General features: G+C 43.9%; 1 protein-coding gene and 2 long non-coding RNA genes across 10 annotated transcripts in view; 2 read left to right on the top strand and 1 right to left on the bottom strand.

The window, feature by feature from the left end:
- Positions 1 to 1,932: 1,932 nt before the first annotated feature.
- Positions 1,933 to 15,258, top strand: LOC145518655 (uncharacterized). Its single transcript, XR_014063088.1, has 5 exons — positions 1,933 to 2,114; positions 3,569 to 3,654; positions 10,911 to 11,047; positions 14,566 to 14,737; positions 14,956 to 15,258. It is a non-coding gene; the product is annotated as an uncharacterized LOC145518655 (long non-coding RNA).
- Positions 15,259 to 17,142: 1,884 nt separating this feature from the next.
- Positions 17,143 to 25,282, top strand: part of LOC145518654 (uncharacterized) — a 112,075-nt gene continuing 103,935 nt past the window's right edge. For 4 of the 8 annotated variants that reach the window (XR_014063084.1, XM_081523461.1, XM_081523459.1 and 1 more), the window contains exon 1: positions 17,143 to 17,320. Coding sequence is in view for 4 of the 8 variants with exons in the window: in XM_081523461.1 (XP_081379587.1) it covers positions 17,229 to 17,320 (92 nt within the window). In the remaining 4 variants the exon portion in view is untranslated. Of the gene's footprint in view, positions 17,321 to 17,713; positions 19,162 to 25,282 lie in introns of all 8 variants that reach the window. The other 4 variants (XR_014063086.1, XR_014063087.1, XM_081523462.1 and 1 more) reach the window with 4 other exon arrangements.
- LOC145518656 (uncharacterized) lies at positions 19,442 to 21,814 on the bottom strand. Its single transcript, XR_014063089.1, has 2 exons — positions 21,642 to 21,814; positions 19,442 to 19,868 (listed from the first exon to the last, which is right to left on the bottom strand). It is a non-coding gene; the product is annotated as an uncharacterized LOC145518656 (long non-coding RNA).

Raw genomic sequence — 25,282 nt, 5'->3', positions numbered from 1 at the left:
CGTTTATAATGAACTAGGCTTTGGAGTCAGACAAGACTTGAATTTTCGATTGACCACTTACTGGCTGCTTGACCTTGGGAATAATATTTAAATTTCCTAAGCTTTGGTTTGCTCACCTTAAAAAGGGGGATGATGAAACCCGCTTCAAGGGATTGCAGAGAATTTGAATGACATAACACCTGTGAAGTGGCTGCAACAGACAGTGTGTGTAAGTGAGTTGTTATTATTTCCATCAGAAAAAGAGCCTATGTAAGTACTTTGGTCATATTTAAAACACCTTGCTACTGAAATAATCACCTGGAACCCCCAACTTCTTTTAGAAAGAATGCTTTATATGAACACGAGTGAGGAATTCTCTGGTAGCTTTTGATATATTCATGGAGGAGCTTGGAAGGATGCTTTAGACTAGGCTCAGCAAACTTTTCTGATAAAGAATCAGCTGGTAAATATTTGAGGCTTTGTGGACCGCAGTCTCTGCCTCACCTATTCAACTCCGCTGCTGGAGTGTAAAATCCGCTACAGACAGTATGTAAATGGATAAAGGTGGCAGTGTTCCAATACAACTTTATTATTTATGGCTGCTGAAATTAGGATTTCATATACTTTTCCTGTACTATGAAACATTGTTTTTCATTTGGCTTTTATTCCCCCTCCAACCATTTAAAAAAAATGTAAAAAATCATTCCTGGCTAGTGGGTTGTACAGAAACAGGCAGCTGGCTAGATTTGATCTGAGCCGTGTTTTGCTGACCCAAGTCTTCGATCTACAAGAGGCTAAGACATCAGTTTGCTTTCTTCCTTTGGGTCACAGATAAGGACTCAGAAGCCCAAAGATATGGCGAGCTGTGGCTGGAGTCTCTCTTAGCCGAGTGGCGGAGCTGGGATTAGAGCCCAGATCTTTTCTGACTATTGGTCTTGAGGTCGGTCCTTCCTTCCTTTTGCTGATTTTAGTTTCTTTGTCCTCCGAAACTTCCCGTGGCCGTGACACCCTTGTATTATTTGATTCTGTTAGCACACATTCTCAGTCATCTTGGGTGTTAATTTTTGCCATGATCCCATCGCTTAACGAGAGAGGCAAGCCCAGATGCCTCAGGGGCCAAGAAATTAACAAACCTCATTACAAAACCATAGGGAGGAGGGATGAGGAATGTGGTGAATTGGAGTACAGGGGTCACATCTAACAGAGGAAATTCTATTCCACGCAGATGACGGTGGCCTTTGGGAGTGAGTCAGACACCAGGTCTCCCGCCTTCTCAGAAGACACTTGAAATCTGGATCTTCTGTGGAATTTTAATATATTAGCATAATTTAAAAAAGCTTATTATGACCAAACAAAGCATGTCTAGGGATTACAAGCAGCTTTCAGGAGATCAGTTTGTGATCTTTAACTCAGACTGTGATTTCTTCTTGGCATGACAGAAATGTATGCTATAAATATTTTTATAATTAAAAAATTTTAACTATGATAAAATACTCATACAATTGGTCATCTTAACCATTTTTAAACTTATAGCTCAATAATGTTAAATACATTCACATTATTCTGTACAGAGGTCCTCATTTCCTCTTATTCTCAACCCCTGGTAACAGCCATTCTACTTCCTGTCTCTATGATTTGACTATATATGCTCTATATTGGGCTTCCCTGATAGTTCAGTTGGTAAAGAATCTGCCTGCAATGCAGAAGACTCTGGTTCGATTCCTGGGTCAGAAAGATCCACTGGAGAAGGGATAGGCTGCCCACTCCAATATTCGGGCCTGGAGAATTCCACAGGTGGCGCTAGTGGTAAAGAACCCGTTTGCCAATACAGGTAGACATAAGAGACGTGGGTTCGATCCCTGGGTTAGGAAGATCCCCCGGAGGAGGGCATGGCAACCCACTCCAGTGTTCTTGCCTGGAGAACCCCATGGACAGAGGAGCCTGGCGGGCTACAGTTCATGAGGTCACAAAGAGTCAGACATGACTGATATGACTTAGCATGCACGCACACACGCTCTATATTGCCATGGAACAAATGGCAAAAAGTTAAAATTGAGACACAAGTAAAACATACTTTCTATAGATGGAGCAAACTCACTCTTCAGGAAGAAATTGAAGCTTGAGGACTGCTGGTGGTGAGTGGGCACTAGATTAATCTGTGTCACAGTGTCTTTAAAACAGGCAGCCTCTGCCAAGGGGAAAGCAGGGAGGGATACACTGGCAGATTGGGATCGACATATACACACTACTATATGTAAAATAATCAATAAGTAACTTAAAATTGTACAATTTATTTTACTTCTATGTGAAGTTACTGGAATACAGATGTCATTGGCAACATTCTCAACACTAGAATTACTCTAACAAGCATTGAGTTGAGGGCTTCTCAGATGGTGCTAGTGGTAAAGAACCTGCCTGCCAATGCAGGAGACGTAAGAGCCTTGGGTTCAATCTGCATGTCACTTTGGCATGCTACGGGTGAAAATTAAGTAAGAGCAATGCAGTGGGTGTCTTGGAATGTGCATATTGAATGCCTTTTGATATAGATTCGTAAATTGCAAAATTTACCAAAATTTAAGCCTGTTTGTCCTTGTTCCTACAGTGTAATGGAAGGTGCATTTTTCCCAACCCTGCTCAGCTTGGAGATAGTCTATATATGAGTCATCCTTGAAGAATTCAGGGCTAGGGATCCTGATCCTTTGCTCAGTGGAAAATCCAAGTGCAATTTTGTAGTTAGCCTTCCTTATCTGCAGATTCAACCAAGTGCAGATTGTGTAGTAGTTTAGTGTTTATCATTGAAAAACATTCGTGTATAAGTGGATCCATGCAGTTCAAGGGTCAACTATATAGAAAACTTCAATACTCTTTTACATCATTTCTTAGTTACTATCCTAGTGCATGATGTGAACAAAGAGCCTTCACAAATATTATCCCTGTTATTGTCACAACAGTGCCATGAGTAGAAAGTGCAGATATATTTCTTCCCACTTAACAAAAGAGGAGATCAACACTTGGGGAAATCAAACAGCTCACGTGCTTTGCATGGGGAGCGAGAGAGCCCAGAAGAGAACTCAGCTTCTGTGTCTTCCCCGGGGCTCTCAGGCACCCCCTCCAAAGGTGTCCCTCGGAGAGAACCATGTGGGAGCTGGGGGCACCCCTACACTCCTGTTCTGAGCCGTGGTGCGAACCTGGAGATCCCAGCCCGGCCAGGCAGCTGCTGGCCTATCTGACGGGTCCCCAATACTCTCAGGATCTTCCTTACTTGGACTTCCTGTGAACTCACCAATATATCCCCAGCCTGTAAAGATCACTGATATTTTTCTTTTTTAAACCTTTTTCTTTTGTACTGGGGTATAGCCAATCAACAACGTTGTGGCAGTTTCAGGTGAACAGCGAAGGGACTCAGTCCTACATGGACATGTATCCACACTCCCCCAACCTCCCCTGCCATCCAGGCTGCCACATAACACTGAGCAGAGTTCCATGTGCTCTACAGTAGGTCCTTGTGGGTGGTTATTCATTTATTTATTTTTAATACAGCAGTGTGTACATGAGACACTCATTTTGATTTTATTCTCTTAATGGAAAGTCTTACTAAGGCAGCGTTGATGAAAATGAGAAAATGACATCTCAGCCACTTTCTTCCTGGACCACAGTAGACTCTGTGACCCCAAGGTAAGGAGGAAAATAGAGGGAAGATGACCAGGAGGAGCGAGAGAAGGCATGTATTTCAGTTCCTGCCTGGGTGGGCACCCACGCTCTTTTCCAAGCTGCCAGCCAGTGTTAGCAGAGTGATGGAGAGAGCTCTGCCCCTGGCACACCAGCAAACCTCGCTAATGTAATGGAAATGATGATTATTCCCAGGGCCTAGCATTTCCCTTCCTCCGGACTGTAGGGGTATTAAAGTTGATTGAACACATATGCTTTGGGTAGACAGCGCCTGCCATCACATATGGACATCAGTTTTCTTTGTGCTCAGGAAAGAGACTCCGAGACCACAAGAGCTGGGCAAAGGCTGAGCCGGCTTAGGGGATTATAAACGAGGGGGTCCAAGTCTCTTTACAGGGCAGACAGGGGCAAAAACCCGACTTTTTAAAAAAATTCCCCACATCTCTGCACAGAAAAAATAAAGCTCAAAGATACTTATTAAATTTAAAACTAAATTTTAATAATTTTAACAGAATCTGCATTTCCCCTCCTTTCTATATATATGTATATATGACAAAGATGAATAGGTTATACCTATTTATCTAAAATTTTCAATTTAGGTACAAGTGTATGTATATATGTCATGGATTATGGAACTGGTCCATTTTACAGCGTGAATCCCATGTCCTCAGGATGTAATTATTTTTTGAAAAAATGTGTTTCTCAGAATGAGGGTTCCGCAACTTTTCTCAAAGCCAAAAAGTGATGCTTGTCTCATTCACAATCATATGTCTAATGAATCACAGCTTGATTTTCCACACCATTAGCGTGAGCAAATATGAGAGGCCGTTCTAAGCAGGCTGGGGAATCGGTGCTGCTGGGTGTTGAGATGAGACTTCTGGACACTCCACTGCTTGCTTGAAAGCCTCACCAGGCTCTCCCAATCCTGACACAGTGAGGGGAATACTCACAGCTTCCCTGGCTGGCTGGTTATGGTGGCTCCACATCTGGGCTGGATAGAAGGTTGGCTGTTTGTGCAACAGCTGGCTCTAATTATTCTCCTGGGTTATGGAGATATTTTGCTTGGCCATGTTTCACTTGCTTCAGAATAAGGCAAGTCTCTTCCCACTCCATGTATCAAAATATATTTGCTATATGGGGGAGGAATATATTTGGAGTATAGGATTAGCAGATACACACTACATACATAAAATAGATCAATGACTAAGATTTACTGTATAGTACAGAGAACTGTGTCTAATATCTTGCTGCTGCTGCTGCTGCTAAGGTGCTCCAGTCGTGTCTGACTCTGTGAGACCCCATAGACGGCAGCCCACCAGGCTCCGCCGTCCCTGGGATTCTCCAGGCAAGAACCCTGGAGTGGGTTCCCATTTCCTTCTCCAGTGCATGAAAGGGAAAAGTGAAAGTGAAGTTGCTCAGTCGTGTCCGACTCTCAGCGACCCCATGGACTGTAGCCTACCAGGCTCCTCCGTCCATGAGATTTTCCAGGCAAGAGTACTGGAGTGGGATGCCATTGCCTTCTCCGGTCTAATATCTTGAAATAACCTAATAATGGAAAATAATTGAAAAAAAGGAATATATATATACATAAACATATATATATATCTGAATCACTTTGCTATATACCTGAAACTAACACAATATTGTAACTCAACTATAAACAAAAAAATCTTAATTAAGCATATATGTATTATATCTACAAGGAGGGAATTCATTTTAACTGTGTGCGAAAAATATTTTAAAAGAGTTTTATTTTTAAAGTGCCCAGTTTTGCCAATCTCAGCACCTTTGTATTTTTCATTCTTGAAAAAACATCTTTTTATTTGCTGTGTGCTAATTTAGAAAAATGTAAGGAAAACGTTAAGGTCACTCCAATCCTGCCATTTAAAAATATGAAAGCTAATATTTTAACGTGCTTCCTTGATACTTTTGGCTGCATCTTGAGACTTGGGGGACCTTTGCGCCCCCATCAGGAATTGAACCAGTGCCCCAGGCATTGTAAGCGCTGAGTATTAGCCACTGGGCCTGCAGGGAATTCCTTACCCTGACATTTTTAATAGGCATTTTCCCACATTTTCAAACTGTTTTAAAGTATAATTTTAATGGTTTCACTCATCAATTAAGCTTTTACAATAATATGAATTTTTCTTGATTATAAAAGTAACGAATATTCTTATTAGAAAATTCGAAAAATTAGAAACATGAAGAAATAAAATCACAGAAGAGCATATCAAATGATAAATATTTTTAGTGTATTTTTTCTCTCTTAGTCTCTCCCACCCCGCCCCTTATCCACGTGCATGTTAAATACAAACACACACACATGCATTTGTGTGGATGTTAAGTTTTGAAAAAAGTCAAATCGAGTGATTTTTTACTCTTTTATTTAAAATTAGTTTACAGGGAGCCCAGCCTGGTGCTCTGTGATGACCTAGAGGGATGGGACGAGGAGGGAGGCTCAAGAGGGAGGTGATATATGTATAATTATGGTTGATTTGTGTTGTTGTATGGCAGAAACCAAACAACAGTGTAAAGCAATTTTCCCCCATTAAAAAAAAAAATAAAACGAGTTTGAAATTTTTCCAATGGCATTACAAAATCTTTGACAACCTTGATCTAATAGCGCCATCATATTTCATCGAACAGAGGTACCATCATTCATTATTTTTATATTGTTGATATTTAGATTGGTTGCAATTTTTACTCTTGTAAATAATGACACAAACTGCATTCATATGTAAAAGCTTATCATATGTGAGCCAGTCATGAGGGCCTTTCCTAGGACAGTTTCTTGGAAAGAATAGAGTAGGGTCAAAGGAGATATTGTGAGTCTTCTGTCGGATACCGCATAGACTTTCCAATGGCTTTCCCCCTGGATGTGCCCTCCTACAGCAGCCATCCCCATTGTTTTGGCACCAGGGACTGGTTTCGTGGAAGACAGTTTTTTTCATGGACCAGGGCAGTGGAGGTATGGTTTCGGGATGATTCAAGCACATCACATTTATTGTGCACTTCATTTCTATTATTATTACATTGTGATATATAATGAAATAGTTATACACCTCACCATAATGCAGAATCAGTGGGAACCCTGAGCTTGTTTTCCTGCACCCAGACTGTTCCACCTGGGAATGATGGGAGACAGTGACGCCTGAAGTGTGGGAGCAGCTGTAAATACAGATGAAGCTTCACTCGCTTGCCTACTGCTCACCTCCTGCTGCATGGCCAGTTCCCAACAAGCCATGGACCAGTACCCGGGGTTGGGGACCCCTGTCCTAGAGGACTCAAGAGGGCTTGTTGTGATCAGCCCCACGGTAGCCCTCTGTACCTCACTACTGCTCATCTAGTGAGCAGCGGAAAGACTAACTCTTCTTTCCACTTTTAGATGAAGAAATGGCTGCTCAGGTAACCTCACCAGAGTCACAAGAACAAACAAACAGTTAAGAGGAGAGGCTAAGTGACCTGAATCTTAACTTCATGCTAGATCCTTGAAACAAAATAAAGTAAACGCCGTTTGTGAAGCCCAGAGGCAACAGAACGGATGCAAAGCAGCAAAAGAGATACAGATCAACAGGTCTTCTGGCATTTCACCAGCCAGTTGGTGACTCTAAAGGGAGAGACAGAAATAGCTGTTGCTTTGAAATGTAATTGCCTTGGTCTGTCTAGGGGAAAAAGTGTGAGAGCTCTAATTTGGGGAAGTGACAAACTAAAGTGTTTTGAAACGTACTTAAGAAAAAAAAAAAATCAAAGTGCTGAGACAGCTTTGTTTCTCAAGAACCACAATAGAAATTTGGGATAGTTATAGTTTTTAATCAGATGTTTAAGGAATCCATGTGGTTTTTCTCTTGATGGTGGTTGCATTTTTATATTTTAATCTTTAAAAGGGAGCCAGACATAAAGTTCCTTGGGAAGTAATGTCTCTGACCTATATTAAACAGAAAGCAAAACTCAACCTGTTAACTCTTTGATGGCTCACTGTATTGGAAAGCAATTCTCAGAATTCCTCAGACTGGACACTGATCACAGAATTTAGCATCGATGCTGGTATATTCTATTCCACAGCTGCCCTCTCTGGAGGATCTTGCTGCTCACATCTGGATAAATTTCCTGAGTCCTGGCAGCCTGAGCTGATGTTTCATTGAGGGATATTTACTCCCACACAGCTGTTCAGCAGTAGGAGCAAAAAATCAACTCGGATACAATTAATACCATGTTGTAATAAGGAGACGTCACCAAGAGAAACAGTTGCTGAATTGATTCTGATGATGCCGAGGAGGGTAACTACAATGATAATGGTGATTAATATAACCATTACTAGGTACAGACTCATAGAAGGAACATATTTTAGTCCTGGCTTTGTTTACACTGTTGCAATCTTTCATGCTCCAGTTAGGGAAGGAGATCACACACAGCTGGAGATAAACTGTGCTGGTCTGAATTCTCTACGTAATTGATGAAAACACACTCAATATAATTCAGGTAGATGATGGAAGGACAACCCAAATACCAGTTATGTTTCTCCTCCCCCCGATGGAGATAAACATCTGGAACTGCCAAAGTTCTTTTAAACTGAATCTCATTAAGAATGATCAGACCGAGGAATCCCCTGGTGGTCCAGTGGTTAACCCTCTGTGCTTCCACTGCAAGGGGCTTGGGTTCTATCCCTGGTCAGGGAACTAAGATTCTGCATGCTAGGTGGCTGTTGTTTAGTCGCTAAGTTGTGTCTGACTTTATGACCCATGGACTGTAGCCTGTCGGCTCCTCTGCCCAAGGGATTTTTCAGACAAGGGTAATGGAGCGGGTTGCCATTTCCTTCTGCTTGGCCAAAAAAAGGAAAAAAGGTCAGGCAGTTGAAACTGGGTTAGAGCGAGCTGGGTGAGACCCTGATTACTCAGTATTCCTCCCTGTTTTGGGGGGAGGGGAACACAGAACCATTAGAACTCTTGACCTAGATGCTGTATCTACCTTCCCTGTGGGAGGGGGGTTGTGTTTCTCCATGGCTACCATTCTTGTACCCAGAGGACAACTCTCCTGTATTGGACCTGTTTGGAGAGCTGTGGACCATTTAGCAATTACAGATTCTACCTGCCTGTAGTCCCCAGCCACTCTGACAACCTAAAATGTTCCTGCACATTTCTCCTGGCATAGAGATCCATTGACCTGGGTGATGGGGAGTGGGGGTGATCACCAGACTTTGTGCAATTTAATTGACTCTTTTTAAAAAAATGATGGTATTGAAAAAACATGTATTTATTTATTTTGGCTGCACTGGGTCTTAGCTCTGGTTTGTGGTATCTTCCTTATGGTACGTGAGCTTCTTGGTTGTGGGATCTAGTTCCTGACCAGGAATGGAACTGGGACCCCTTGCTTTGGAAGAGTGGAGTCTTACCCACTGGACTGGAAGTCCGTAATTGACTTTTTAGGTTGTGGGTGGTGGTTTAGTCGTTAAGTCGCGTCTGACTCTTGCGATCCCATGGACTGTAGCCTCCTCTTCTGCATGGGTGAGTCATGTATCACAGAAATTTCTCTCTCCAACTTGACTGTGAAGGGACTATTACAAAAACAGATTCTGGGCATCCAGTTTTCTTGGTTTCAAGTGGGTTCCAATGTTCTGCATTTTCTTTTCTTTTTTAAAAAATATTTATTTATGCATTTTTGACTGTGTCAGTTCTTAATTGCAGCATTCAGACTCTTGATTGCCGTGAGGGGCGGGCTTCTCGCTACGTGTTGCCTGGGGGCTTAGTTGCTCTGCGCGTGTGGTATCTTAGTGCCAGGACCAGGGATTGAACCCATGTCCCCTGCGTTGGGAGATAGATTCTTAACCACTGGACTACCAGCGAAGTCCCATTCTGCATTTTTAAACAAACTCCCCAGGCAATTCTGAAGTTGGCATCCAACTTAACAAACACTGACCCAGAAAATGTTTTCGTTTTTTTAAAGATGAGAGAACATGAGGCTCAGAGCTACCCAGCATTATGGTGGTAGCGTGGGACTCTGGAGCGAGGCAGCCTGATAACGATTATGGATTATATAAAGGAGATCTCAGGAGGACAGATGTCCCAGACTCAGTGTCAGAACTTATTTCTCTAGCAGTCTGCCCTTAGGGCCTTTTAGTCTTTTCATTTAAGCTTCCAGCTCTCTAATTTGGCCATCAGAAGTAAATCCTGGAGGATCATTTTGTGAGCCATCTCTTAAAAGGAGTTTGAGACATTTGCTCTAAAGAACAGTGGCATTTCTGCCCACCTGGAGAGAGTCAGAGACGGATGGAGAGAGGATGGGAAGGCCTCGGTCCCTGCATGGGGCCGCTGTGGGAGCTTTGGCCCCCTCCCTTGGCCACCTGCCACCCCACCCAAGATGGGTACGTGGCAGGGAAATCTGTGAAAAATTCCAGTTACTGGGATCCTCCTTACTACAGCATCACTAAATGTGCTTTCATATTATTTTTAAGTGAACTTCACAGTGAGAAGGTAAATTTCACTTCCAAACCCCCTGCCAGCAGACCCACTCTGAACCCTGCTTGCCCCTGCTAGTCAATATTCCCAGGCTGTGCAATCAGTCATTATGGGCGTTCTGTGCAGAGATGGTTGGATACTAGCTTCCCTCTCTAATAAAATAAGGTGAATGATAATATTGGTTGCTGTTGTTCAGTCGCTAAGTCATGTTTGACTCTTTGTGACCCCGTGGACTATAGCCCGCCCCCGTCAGGCTCCTGTGTCCATGGGATTTCCCAGGCAAGAATACTGGGTTGTCATTTCCTTCTCCAGGGGATCTTCCCAACCCAGGGATTGAACTCTTCATATCCTGTGTTGCAGGTGGATTCTTTACAACTGAGCCACCAGGGAAAACCCCCAAGCTCTGCCCCAAACAGAAGCAATATTGTAACAAATTCAGTAAAGACTTAATGCCCACACCTGCCCACCCCATCCTTTTGCCAAATTCAACTGGACTCCAACATAGGTGATCAGAAACAGAACTAAGGGGTGTATTTACTTGCTGAGATCCATGAGGCCTGGGAACCCAGCGGAACGAGAACCATCGCCTGGCAGCTGGTTTCCTTCTTCTGCTCTTGCCTTCTGTGGTGTGTTTTGCACAAAGTGAACAGAACGATCCTTTAAAAGAACTTTGATCAGGTCACCCCCATCCCTGGTCTAAACTGGCCAAGGGCCAGAATAAAATCTTCATACTCAGAATCAAGTCTAAACTTCCCGGGCACTTTGGCCATGCACACTTGTCAAATATCCTTTCTCTCCCTCCCCTCACAGGCTCCACACCAGCCACATTAGTGTCTTTGCCATGACTCAGTGAAGCAGAGATAATCTTGCCTCGAAACTTCACATTTACCCTTTCCTCAGCCTGGAATGCTCATCTCCAGCCATCCATATGGATTGTCCCATCAACGGTCAAGTATTTCTTCAATATATTATCCATAAGACCATCCATAATTACTCCAAATATAACAACACCCACTCTCGTTACTCTTCACACCTTTAGCTATTATTCGTTTCTTTATAGCATGTACAGCCAGATCTCTTAGACATTTATATATTATTGTCTGTCTGTCCCCCAGTAGATGGTAAGCTAGGACATTATCTGTTTTTTGTCATCATTGCTTAGAAGGCTGCTTGGCACATGGTAGGTGCGACTCAGGTGTCTTCAACCAACAGTCTCTTGAGGAGATCAGAGGTGACTAGATGACTTAGTGATTATGAAATCCCCAATCTTTCCCCTATGTCAGCACTTCACGCTTCTCACAACCACTCCATGCATATCTTGGTGGAACATGGCAAACAATGGCCACAATTTCTTACCCACCCTGGATTCATGCCCTGGAATGTGACTTGTAGCTTCTTTCAAAATGGGAGTCTTTCTCAATTCTTGGACTAGGTTTGTGCCTTGCTCTGAACATGAACAGACATGAAGCACTCACAGATTTGCAAGGTGCTTGTATGATGGGACCCTGAACCCTCATGTGACCAAGACATGCCCCCCCATTGTAGAATGGGACACGTGGCCCAGTTTCCCTTCCTGTCCCAGCTGGCATTGAGCCAACACTCAGAAGCTGAGTCTTTGACTTCAGACACACAAATGATCTCAGCTGAGAGCTGGCTGAGCTCACACCAGAACTGCCCCACTGAGTCAGCTCAGATAGCTGACTTGCAGAATCATGGCCTAAATGGCAATGCAGTTAAGCCACCACATTTGGAAAGGTTTGTTCCCTGGCAAAAAGTAACTGATACATGTGTGAGAAAGTAAGAGTTAAATAGTGAGAGAATGGGATTTTAGTTGGCTTTGACAGATGCTGGTGTAAGATTTCATAGTTCCAATAACTAGGTTAAGCCCAAGGGGTAACATTATTACAGCTGGGCCACGGGGTGGATATACCTGGCCTTTAATGAGGGTTTTTTTTTTTTTTTAATGCAGAGAATTAGTGCTTTCTAATTCTCCCGGTACCTTTTCTATTTCAGAGGTAGAAAGGCAGGTCTGCAAAGCCAGTGTGTCTTAACAGCTTCAAGACCTTAGCGTGGTGGATCATATTAGCAAGAGATTTGGGTAATTTTTGAACTGAAAGATCACGAAGGTCTAATTTTTGAGAAGTTAAAAAATAGGGAATCCAGAGAATCAGCTAGCAGAGCCACTATTTTTCCTGGAATTGGTTATCTCAGGAGTTAGTTAGTCAGTTCAGTTGCCCAGTCGTATCCGACTCTTTGTGACCCCATGGACTGCAGCACACCAGGCCTCCCTGTCCATCACCAAATCCCAGAGTTTACTCAAACTCATGTTCATTGAGTCTGTGATGCCATCCAGCCATCTCATCCTCTGTCGTCCCCTTCTCCTTCCGGCTTCAATCTTTCCCAGCATCAGGGTCTTTTTTAATGAGTCGGTTCTTTGCATCAGGTGGCCAAAGTATTGGAGCTTCAGCTTCAACATCAGTCCTTGAGTAATCCCATCATAAATGAAAGGGGAGCCCCAGGAGCAGAATGGTTGAAAAATCAAAGGCAGGTGCAGCATCAAGTTGTGGGAGTCCCTTGTGAGGTCCAGCAATGAAGGCAACGTGATCTTATCTCACTGCGATTAACCAATTTTTGTGGCTTTGTGAGAACATTTTTATACCTAAGAAATTCAGATAATTTATCCTAAGACACAAATATCTGGCTCCCTGCCACAGTTCCTGGATGGATGCTCTAGAAGTGGTCCTTAAACTGGGATATGCCAGTTGAGGGCAGCCTGAGGAAGGAGTATTGGGTAGGAGCAGTGTGGAGTCTGTGCTGGTCCACACGTGTGTTTGGGCTGGGCTGCAAGTTTTCCCTTGTTCAGAACCCAGTTGCTGAGTCTGGGGGAGGGGCGGATATTTACAACTTCATTCAGGGATCAGACTCCAGGAATCTGGTAATGACTAAACTGTGTAATCCACTGAAAGTTATTAGAGACCTTTGGAATATGTGCTTGTTGGCATGTATGAGAATTGAAGGAACTTCTAGAACATGTTTCCTAAATGCACACATCCTCTGAATCACACCATGAATATATTTCTGCTAAAAAAAAATAAAAAAGATATTACATCAGGCTCAGAAATAAAACATCTGAATCAAGCTGCTCATATGACCCAGCTGCTTATTGACTGAGGGATGATCTGTGAAGGGAAATCATGGGACATTGTTTTGTGACAAGTCAATCACACAGTGAGATGGGTGAGCTGTGAGGATGTATTCACTCATTAACCAAAAGCTGTTCAAGGGTTTGGGTGGTTTACTGTCTACATTCCTGGAAGCATTCAGTGCAGAAAAGGCCAGTTTTTCCTTAATAATTCCAGCAGATTCTTCAGGATGTAGAAAGGAATGTATGTGGGCTCTGAGAGAAACAATTTTTTCATTCAATGACTATTCACTGAAGGTTGACCATGGGCCAGGCACTGTTCTAGGTTCTTAAAGTACATCAGGGGATAAAATTCACAAAGATTTTCTGTCCTGAGGATGGTGTGTGTGTGTGTGGAAACTGACAATAAGTAATAAACATAATAAAGTAAGTAAATATAAAGTTTGTCAGAAGGAGATAGGTGCCAAGGGAAGAAAAATGCTAAGATAAGAGGTATCAGGAATGCTGGAGGGGGACAGTGGCAGCATTTAAAAAGTAGTCAGGGGACTTCTCTGGTTTTCCAGTGGTTAAGACTGCATGCTCCCAGTCAAGGGGCTGGGGTTCAATTCCTGGTCAGGGAACTTGATACTGAAAGCCATTAAATAAAAGAACCTGCATGCTGCCACTGAGACCTGGCACAGCCAAATAAATATATAAATACATGAATATTTAAAAAAATAAAAATAGTAGATAGGGTGGACCTCATTGAGAAGGGGAGATCTGGGCAAAGGTCTGAAGGAGGTAAGGTCCACATGTCACCATGGAGAGATGACAAGCCTTCCTGTTTATCTCTGCATCTCTTCTCCCAAGAATCTAGTCAAATACTTTATAGGCAGTAGTGGTTTAGTAAAACTTGACATAAATTAAAGATGACCAGACATTTCTTCAGCATGGGCTAGGGTGTCTTTTCTCAGAAAGGGAGATGGGTAGTTTTATCCTTGATGTGGCTCTATTTTCTTTTCTTTTTAAAATGTCTATTCATATCCTTTGTCCATTTAAGAAATTTTATTTATTTATGCTTATTTGGTTGCACTGGGTATTTAGTTGCACATGGGATCTAGTTCCCTGACCAGGGATCGAACTCAGGCCCCCTGCACTGGAAGTGAGTGCTGAATCTTTGTCACTGGACTTAGTCACCAGGGAAGTCCCTCTATTTTCTTTCTTTGTTCTTTCACTATCCTCTTGCCCTTTGCAATCTGGAGTCTGTCTAGGTCACCCTAATGAAAGAACACCATTTTTGCCTCAGCCAAGCTCTAGTTAAAGGTGAATGCTTTTTCTTTTCAGCAGTCACATTCTAGCTAGTGATGCTGCAGGAATGTGTACTGACTTTCGCCTTTCTGGTGGTGGCCACAGGGCCAAGGCAATTCCAGGACACAGCTTTTTTCTTCTTCCTCCTCCTGCTATGAGAACCCTGGCAGGAAAGCAGGAAGAAAACCCTGCCTCAGCTGTCAGAGGGGTAAGCTGTTAACTTCCTTGATTCAAGGGGAAAATAGAATTGATTGACAGACTAGAGAGAACTGTTCCTCATTTACCCACCAGAAGATATTATATGGCTGTAAGCAGTGTTCAGGGCATGAGAAGGAAATAAACTATGTGTATAATCTCAGTTCTCCAGGGAGGGAGAGAGGCTGCCAAACCCACACTCCAAGATTGTTTCTTTCTCTTTTTTTTCAGGTCCTCTGTGCATGCCATGCTTAATGAAGGTAATAAAAAGGTAAGATTATAAAGAAGAAAGAGACCCATCAAGGACGGAAGTTGCTTTATTTGCTCTCTTGTCAAGGAATTCTTCTCAATCCATTGGCATTTCAACACAGAAGGGGTGACTGGCTGAATGGCAGGCGTAGTACAGAAGAGCATATCAGGGTCAGATGGAATATTCAATGGATTTGCGGTGTCCCCAGCTTTATCATAGTTTTTTTTTTTGATGGATATCTACCCATCTACCTCTCAAGAGACTGATAGCTTGTTCTCAAAAAATGGAGCAGTTTCTGTTTTTGTTTTCGGCAAAACATGAGCAGTGCAGCGTGCAGGATTTTAGATCCCTGAACAAGTATTGAACTGGTGCCCCTATATTTTGAGTGCTGAGTCCTACCCACTGGACCGCCAGGGAAGTTCCTGGAGCTGCTTCTTGATCTTTGAGTACTACGTGGTGTGTCAAAAACTGGGTCAGAACTCAGACTCTGCTGTACTGGGTCATTTTAGACAGGTGGTGTACTGTTTATTTGCATCCTCCGTCAGTCTGAGTACACAGTTGGGCGAATTGCAGGCGCCAAGTCAACATTCACATAATAAGGCTCTTCTATGCTTTTGGTGCCTCAGTTACCTCAACTGTAAAATAGTATGTGATACACCAAAAATGCCCTCCCCATTCTTTCCTCCAACTATACATGAAAATACTTCATCATCACATTATTCACTAGATTGAGATTAAGTCTGCAGAGCTTATTAACTCCTTAAGGTAAGAGTCTTTGTAAATAAACACTAGAGACTATTACCTTGCTTTTCCTGGAAACTTCCAGGTCCTAGGAAGTCCTGGGAAGAGTTCTGACAGGACAGGATAATCATGTTACCACTGCAAATAAAGGGCATATGTTGAACACAATATATCAGATTCTGTGCTTCTCTGTGTTAATTTCTTTAATCCTCACAACGAGATAGGGGTGGGGACTGCTATTCTCCCCATATTATAGATGGGAAAACTAAGCTCACAGAGCTTGACTAGCTACGTTTCCTAATATTAACAGTTAACAAGTAGCAGAACCAAGAACTTGGCCATTTAGCCCTAGAAATTTGTCTTGTAGCTACCAAGCTAGAATGGGTCTTTAGAAAAGACTTTCACAGGAATCTTAGGCAAGCTTTGCTGTAAAGGAAATATAATGGCTCCCGGGTGACTGCTATTTATTCAGAGTTTGTCACTTTCCTCTTCACTGCTCATTTTTTTTTTCCAAGTTTAAATTTAAGAAGAACCCATAATTGCTGGGGCAGTTATTCGTTTTGACAGGCAATATAAATAGCCATAGAAATTCCTTCCTGTTCATGTACTCAGCTAATACAGGCCACTGTATTTACAACGGGCTAAGGACAATGGGAATTATTTGGAAGCCACAATTTCTGTCCTTCAAGAGCTTTGCTGTCCATCAGAGAGACAAGAACACCCGAATCCTGAAAGGAAGTGGTGAAACAGTGTGTTTTATATATCCAAGGGGACGACATAGACACTCTGCTTTGTAGAAACTGAACTTATAATGGAATAGAAAGTCAGGGAGGTGTCTTGCGGGGGGCGGGGGCGGGGGACGGGCAACTTGACCCCGACCTTGTCGGGTGAATAGGACTCTGATGGGAGCGGAGGTGATAATGCAATTCCAGCCTAGTGTGTTACTGTCAGGGGTTACCCTAGGAGTTCCTGGAGCTAGACTGGTGGGGTTCAACCCCTGGTTCAATTACTTATTAGCTTCAAGTCTTGAGGAACTTCCCAATTTGACCTCTTTGAGACTCAGTTTTCTCATCCAGAAGGAGGCAGACGGAGGGAAAGAGAGAGTCCCAACAGATGAAGTGTTCCAAATAGATAAGAGGAGCATGATCTGTTCATGAGTAATCTGAAGCTGTGGGGTGAGGGTAGAGGGAGGGTTATTAACCTCATCCTCTAGAACTGAGGGAAAGAACGGTCATTAGAACTAGCAAGCGCAGTGAACTGAGGGAAAGAATGGTCATTAGAAACAGCAAGCGCAGTGTAGAGGAGGCCGCCTCTCAGGAAGCACTGCCCTTTACAAGAGGGGCGCAGCTGGCGTAAAGGTGACGGAATCGGAAGAGACTAGGACAATGGACGCCTCAGCCTCGTCCCTCTGACCGCCTGCCTGGCTCCGCCCCTCTCTCCCTATTGGTTGAGCCCAACCAGGAAGCCACCTCCCGCGGGAACTGGATGGGATCCCACAGGTCAGACACCCAGGATGCGAGTCACTGCAGACAGGCAGATCGCGGGTCTGGAGGATAGGACAGAAGATACCTGTCACAGAGGGGGAACACCGTATTACCAAGGCAGGTAAGACTGGCTGGTGCCATCTTGTCGACTCTGGAGAACTGTGTGCTGGGATATAGTTCTGAAGGCAGTGGGACCGTGGAGAGTTTTTGAGCAGAAGGGACACAGTGAGGGAATAAAATCAACGCTGGGGTGGAGACAGTCTGGGCTAGACCTCAGGCTCCCTGCCTTTCCGGTGTTATACACTTTCTTTGAGGCAACCACAGCAGCTGTCAGGACCTTGCCTCCCACCCCTAAGGGCAGCAGCTCCTGCCTTCAGTTTGTAGTGGGATTCCCCAAGAAAACTTTTTTTCTGGGATTGCCCCTCTCTCTCCTTTCTTACCTGTTTTAAAATCTTCTTGTGGGTTTTAAAATCTGCCCTGATAACTGTAGCCTGGTTGGCTTTGAACTTTCTAGAAAGACAGAAAGCTGGATCTGAAGCAGCTCCCTGAACCACAGTCTCACAGCTGTGATAGAGCCAAGTCACCAAAGGAAAGTGAATGTGCCTCATGACAGCCTGACGCAGATCCCCTCTGACAGACACATGAGGTAATGACTCCAAATGAGCACCTTCCCAGGGACAATTGGAAAAGAGACTTCTCATTGTTCTTCAGCCTGTAATTCGTTTGCTGTAGAAATGACTGCGTTGGTTGTACTGTGCATTTCCTCTCTGAACAATGCCTTTATTGAATCAATTTAAATATTGTAGGAAGGAAGCGCTTTGTGACAGAATCAACCTGATGCCTGGATGTGGGCTTGAAACAGGGAGGTAACTCTGGAACCCAGTCTTTAGGGCTGTTTCTCTACCCCACGATGGCTGTGTTTATGTCTGCCTTGCCTCAGAGGACTTGACCCTGTCTTTTCCCCATCATTTTTGGGTGGAAAAAGACTGTGGGGGAAGTGGCAATGGAAACCAGCAACAGGGACCTCAGGGAATGGATGGATTTGCTCCTGTCACTGCAGATGGTGACTTCAGCCATGAAATTAAAAGACGCTTACTCCTTGGAAGGAAAGTTATGACCAACCTAGACAGCATATTAAAAAGCAGAGACGTTACTTTGTCAACAAAGGTCTGTCTAGTCAAGGCTATGGTTTTTCCAGTAGTCATGGATGGATGTGAGAGTTGGACTATAAAGAAAGCTGAGTGCTGAAGAATTGATGCTTTTGAACTATGGTGTTGGAGAATACTCTTGAGAGTCCCTTGGACTGCAAGGAGATCCAACCAGTCCATCCTAAAAGACATCAGTCCTGGATGTTTATTGGAGGGACTGATGTTGAAGCTGAAACTCCAATACTTTGGCCACCTCATGCGAAGAGCTGACTCATTGGAAAAGACCCTGATGCTGGGAAAGATTGAGGGCAGGAGGAGAAGGGGACAGCAGAGGATGAGATGGTTGGATGACATCACTGACTCAATGGACATGAGTTTGGGTAGACTCTGGCAGTTGGTGATGGACAGGGAGGCCTGATGTGCTGCGGTTCATGGGGTCACAAAGAGTCGGACACGACTGAGCGACTGAACTGAACTTTGTGAGGGGGGCTTTGAAGATGTCGGTCTAGAGATGGCTTGAGATGAGATCAGTTGGGAAGTTTCACTTCTTCCTCCTTCCAGGTGCTAATTCCAAGCCTCTATACCCCAAACCAGGGGTACTACTGCTTCCTTAGAAAAACAGTCAAGCGGTAAAACATTACATTTCTTTCTAGAAAGACGTTCATTCTTGTGCCTCTTATCCAAACCATAGGCCACTCAGAAAGCTGGCTGATTGCAAAGAGGCTCGATTTCAAGGTGGGAGGAGTAAATGAGCCTCCATTTCTGATGAACACAGATGAAATTGCAGTTTGCTGCTTTCAATCAACGACATTGGGTGAGAGCAGCAAAGATCACCCCCTACCATGTGTTATAAGAAAAATCCAAGATCCCTTCATATTCCAGTCCTCAACGGAAGTTTTCTGCCTTTTCCTGCCATGCCCCTTTCTTAGAGGATGATAGATGAATCTGGACTGGGCTTCAGTTTTGCTTTTGGTTGCATATAAAATAATTGCTTTTGAAACAATACCCTCATGATTAAAAAACCACTGCAGCTAAAAATATTGAAATCAGGAAGCATCCCAAATAAAGGATTTGCCAAACACATCAGATAGGACAAAAAATTTTGCTGGCAGAACATAAAATAAATATCAAAATACTAAACTAATAAGGCACTAGGAAGTACTGGAGTTTTACTGGGTGCCATTTGTCCAAGATGTTTATACATCTCCATGTAATTGCTGCTAATCATATAAACTCTTTGTTTCGGCTTGAAATCTGTTCTGTTTGACACCTTCACTTCTGTGTTGATTATTTCTTTCCCATCTTCTGACCTCCTTCTGCCTCTTTTTTTTTTTTTTTAAAGAATAAATTATTGTAAGAGCATGGGCTTGCAAAGCAGGGATTTGATTCTCTCTAATTGTTTTCCCGCCTTTTCCTCAACTTTTTATTTCCTGCAACTCCCAGATGCACCTCAGATTCTCTCAATAAATCTTTCTTATTTTATTTTTTTACCTGTTATGCTGATCCTCCTCCCTTCTTCCACTCCCCCCCCCTTTTTCATTCTTTCTTATTTCCTTAACTTCATTTTCTCTGTTTTATAGGATAGTTATAAGCTATACACATTCAGGTCTTGTGGATGGATTGTTCTGTTTCGTGGGCTAAGGGAAATACATGTCATGATATCAACTTACTCTCTTGGAAGAGAAAGTCTGGGACTTCCCTGGAGATCTAGCGGCTGAGACTCTGAGATTTCACTGCCGGGAGTGCAGGTTCCATCCATGGTTGGGTCAGTCCTTGGTCAGGGAGCTAAGATGCCACGTGCCATGTGGCTTGGCTGAAAAAAAGAGAGAGAGAGAGAGAGAGAGAGAGAAAGAAACCAAGACTATTCTCACTCCTTTGTCACTGCTTTCCCTGCACAACTGACCAAATGCAAGTTGGGCAACAGAAGGGGTGAACAATGGTCATGGTCGTGGTTATAATCCTCTCCCTACCCCCAAAAGGGAAGCTGTACCCAGGGATTGGAAAGTTTGTGAATAGACAGAGGTGACCCATGAGAGAGATGGGAGTTTGTATACGTCTATGGTTTGAATATCTGTGTTCCCCCAAATTCACCTCCAAGTGATGGCATTAGGAGGCAGAGCCTTTGGGGAGTGATTAGGTCATGAGGGTGGAGCCTTCATAATTAGGGTTAGTGCCATTGTAAGAAGAGGGCCCACCCAGGGAGCTAACTTGTCCCTTCAGCCATGTGAGGGCTCAGGGAGAAGGTAGCTAGCTGTCCATGAAGAATGTCCTCATCAGAATCCTGTTTGCATCTTGACTTTGGACTCTCCAGCCTCCAGACTGTGAGAAATAAATTTCTACTGTTTATAAGCCACCCAGGTAATGATATTTTTGTTGCTGCAGCCTGAATGGACTGAGACAGATAGAGAGTAGTGTTTTGGAGACATGAAAGGCAGAAGCCGGATGATGCTAGGGTAGAACAGGGGGTCTGTCTCACCCCCTCCTTCCTTCAGCCCCTGTGTCCCCAGAATGGAGAGAGTCAAGGGCAACCGCAGGCACCAGGCAGACCTGGTCTTCCTGTCGGACCTCACACCCCCTGACTCATTAGTCACTTGGATCATCACTGTTGGTCGTAGCTAGTCATGATCCCAAGGTTCAGCGGTAGGAATTTTTCCTTTCCTGTGTCCCAGAAAGGCCACTGGGATGTTCAAGTAATATTATTCTAGAATATTTTCCCTTCTGCAACATTTCAATTTATTTGACGTCCTCCTTCCATTAACATCTCCAACGTTAAAACAATAGGGCATCAATTTCCATCTAGAATTTACCAGCTTCCTGCTCCCTGGGATTTCAAATTGCACCTTTTCCGATGGCTCAGTCCACAAACTCCCCTATGTAATACTCAAATCTCCACGAGGGTGGGCACTGCCTTTTGCTCTCTTTGAATCCCTAGAATTTAGCCAAAGGCATGCCTTGGGGATGGAGCTCAAGAAATATCTTCCAACATTTACCACCTATAGGTGGCGTTTTAAATTTTTTTTTTCACTTAAATATATTTTGCTTTCCAATGGGATTATAGCTGTTAGAGGGCATTGCCTGCATCACCACCTCAGAGTGTGCTGTTTTTTTAAGTAGGTGCTCATTAGAGACTTGTTTCAATGATGATGATTAAACTCTACTAATATTTTATTGAATCCTTTCCCTGCATCGGGCTTCTCTTGTGGCTCAGCTGGAAAAGAATCTGCCTGCAATGCGGGAGACCTGGATTCGATCCTTGGGTTGGGAAGATGCCTTGGAGAGGGAAAGGCCACCCACTCCAGTATTCTGGCCTGGAGAATTCCATGGACTGTTTAGTCCATGGGGTCGCAAAGAGTTGGACACGACTGAGCAATTTTAACTTTCACTTCACTTTCTCTGTGCCAGAAAGTGGAGTGGGTACATAGGATGAAAACATGAAAAAAAAAGAAAAAGAAAAAGAAGAACTTTGGAAGTCATAATATACTTGATAATAATAACATATCTCTGGGGTCTGGCAAAGTGATGCACCTTATTTGAACAGCTGTTGATTTAGTCATCACCGTGTAGACCCAATTTCGTTAGATGATTGAATGGTATCACCGATGCAATGGACATAAACTTGGGCAAACTTCGGGAGATGGTAAGGGACAGGGAAGCCTGGAGTGCTGCAGTCCATGAGTTCACTCGACTTAGTGACTGAACAGCAATAGACTCAATTTCAGAAGTACTTGGGGTTTATCGTCTGATCACCTGACATGATTAATGCAAGACAGGGATTGAATTAATTATCTTTGAAGTGTTCTGAGTTTTTTAGTTTTTTTAGTCAGTGAACTGCATGTATTGCTTCTCATGTAATAACTTGCTCAAAGAAAATTTGAACCAACCATCCACACAGGCTCCATGCTGGGCACTGGGCAGAGAGAGAGGATGTATTGGATAAAATACGAAGTCTCCAGGACTCACGACTAGGACTCACACCAGCACTGCTTACCCCTCCTGTGAGGCCGATCTGCTAAGTGCAAGAAAAAAAGATAAAAATCGAATGTTACAGGAATGATTAATTTTGACTGCAGTGATCCTGGCAGACTTCACAAACAGATTGACATTTGAGTTGGACCTTGATATTGGATTTTGACAAGCAGAGACTGCAGGAAAGGCCAACTCAGACAGGTGAAGCAGGATAAACAAAAGCATGGAAATCTGAAACGTTCTGCCCTCAGTAGGCAATGAAGGTATGATAGTTGGTTGGGGTTGGAAGACATTTTTCAGGGGCTGTGAATGACCCAAGGCAGGGGTTGCCCTGGCATTTTCAAGGTCAAATTAGACCTCTAGTCAAGTTTTATTTGGCTCAGCACTAGGTTTTACATTTTTTTTTTTTTTTTGAATTGCTACCAGCATTTAAAAATCAGGAAATTTCACATACACGTACAGATTTTGGTGATGGTTTAGTTGCTATGTCATGTCCAACTCTTGGGATCCCATGGACTGTAGCCCGCCAGGCTCCTCTGTCCATGGGATTCTCTATCCATGGGATTCTCCAAGATTCTCAAGAATACTGGAGTGGGTTGTCATTTCCTTCTCCAGGGGATCTTCCCAACCCAGGGATTGAACCTGGGTCTCCTGCATTGCAGGCAGATTCTTTACCGACTGAGCTATGAGGGAAGCTTCTCTTAAAAAAACAAACTAGCAATACTGTGCCTCTGGGTGACAAGTGGCTGAAATTGAGTAATGGCTGTTCCTTACAGATAGGCAAGTAGAGTTCTGCAACTTGTCACCATCTCTGGCTAACTGGCCAGCATCAAATGGCACAGACAGGCAGGTGCATTTGTACCCTCTGACCCAAAAGCTTTACTGACTGCTGTGTGCTGGGAGAGCGGTGATCTGTTTCAGGGAGTTTGATCCAAGTGGGGGACTTAGATGCACATATGGATGGCTCTTGGGAGTTGGAAGACTCTTCAAGGAAGGAAACGTGTTGGGAGGTCATTCCAGAGGAATCTTGTTTGTCTAATGAGATCCTCGGCTGACACACCTGGCGGATTTTGAAAGGAAGGGGATAATGACCCTCACAGTTTAAAAAGATCTCTTTCCATGGCAACCCACGATGCTTTTGTCAGTCTGAGAGCTTGTTAGCCTCCCCGTCTCTGGTTTATCTTTCCCTGATAAGTGAGTTTTCTCTTTCTTCTGGAATGCAGGCTGGCAGCGTGCCAACGAGAATTGGAATTCATTTTTGGAACAAAGGAGGACATGCAGGCATGTTTTTCTCTTTCATTTCCTTTGTTCAGCGCTTATGCCAATCAGGTGTTCCTACTCCTTGGACCTTTGTGAGCTCACTTTTCACTTCCCTTTGGCTCGTGGAAAAGGGCACTTTGGGTGCACTGACTGACGCCCATGCATTTGTGCTAGACTTTGGACATGAAGGCATAGGAGCGCCCCTATGGTATGTTTATGCAAACATACAGTGATACACACACAAAATGCAGGTGTTTGCAGACTTTGCATGTGGGCAGACCTGTGAGCTCTAGTTTGCAGGCCAACAGGCTGAGCCTGCTGCCCAGTCAGAGTGAGAGGTTCTAACTGACAAAACCTCCTTTTTAGAAGAATAAAATAGAAGGTTACTGAGTCTTCGAGCTAATCTGTCTAATTAGATGCCTCTGAGCAAAATGCATAAAATTTGCATGAATTATCCTAACAGGCGAAGCATAGGACAGAGGAAGGAAAAACTACAGCAAATTTGCATTTTGATGGGAGTAGGGGAGGCCTGGAGACAACTATACTCCAGAAGGTCCTTTCTGCTTTTATGTTTAGGAACTACACTTAGGACGAGCTGCCCTGGGCTGCATGTTGTCAGCAAAGACGGCCCAGGCATCCTTGGCTTTGCAGGCAGCTCCTCCAAGTCTTGTATGCCGACTGCCTTCCGGGGAAGCTGGCATCAAGCCCAGTGGGAGGAAGCTTCCTTAAATTAAGGCAGTGCCAGGGGGCGCGGGTAATCCGTTTCAGTACTGGCCTCTCCCTGGCTGGAGGGACAGTTACTGCCTCTTGGCCTCTAGGTGGCGCTGTTGCACCTATTGTAAGAAGCCCTTTGTAGCTACATCCCTGATATATTTAAGATGGAGGGGGGGAGAGAAAAGAGAATATTGAATAAAATACAGCTCCCTCTTCCTGCTGCTCTCCCGTTACCCACTTCCTACCATCACAACCCTCTCCACCTAGGCATAGCCGCTCCGTGCAGCCCAAAGGACACGATATGTTGTTTAACCTCGTATGCTTTGTTTAAAACCAGTGGTTCTTTTAGTTTCTTTGCTATGTGTGCACATAGCAAGCTCAGGGATAATTCACCGGAGAGCTAAACTCCCCAATACTCGCCTGTCTCCGTTTTACTTCCCCCGCCCCCACCCTCTCAGCTCTCTTTGTTGCTGGGATGTTCACACTGCGGTGGGAACGTGGGCTGCGGTAGAGGCTTTTCCTTGGACCCGGAAGGCAGCGCTTAATAGTGGCAATCAGGGCTGAAGGGAGCAGGTGGGCAGTGATGTCACAGGGGAGATGGCAACCTGACCCAAATGGGGAAGGGACAGAGGGAAGAGAACCCATTACTGCCTCTCCCTTTCCATTCTTCCTGGCCGTCTAGAAAACCTGTCTCCTCCTGGGCTGACAGGTTTAGGCCAAGTGTGCGAATCACGTTCTGATGTCTAACTAGACCGTAGTGAGGTGGAGACAGAGGGGGAAGCGTTCATTCATTAACATCACCTCTGTTTTCCTGGTGCTGAGACTAGGCATCCTACTGACCCGTTAGGCAAAGGCTTGAGAACAGTCATAAAGGTGTTTGCAAAAAATATGGTGGGCATTTTGGGAGATGGGACTAATTCTCACAACATCATAGCATGTACAGTCTGCCCTCCATATTTGTGTACTTTGCATCTGCAGCTTTTATTAATACGCCC

The sequence above is a fragment of the Giraffa tippelskirchi genome, chromosome 8, assembly GCF_054371585.1.
Source record: "Giraffa tippelskirchi isolate mGirTip1 chromosome 8, T2T-mGirTip1v1.2.pri, whole genome shotgun sequence".
NCBI lineage: Eukaryota > Metazoa > Chordata > Mammalia > Artiodactyla > Giraffidae > Giraffa > Giraffa tippelskirchi.
Note: the sequence above shows the minus strand (reverse complement) of the source record. Positions and strands in the feature narration are given on the sequence as shown.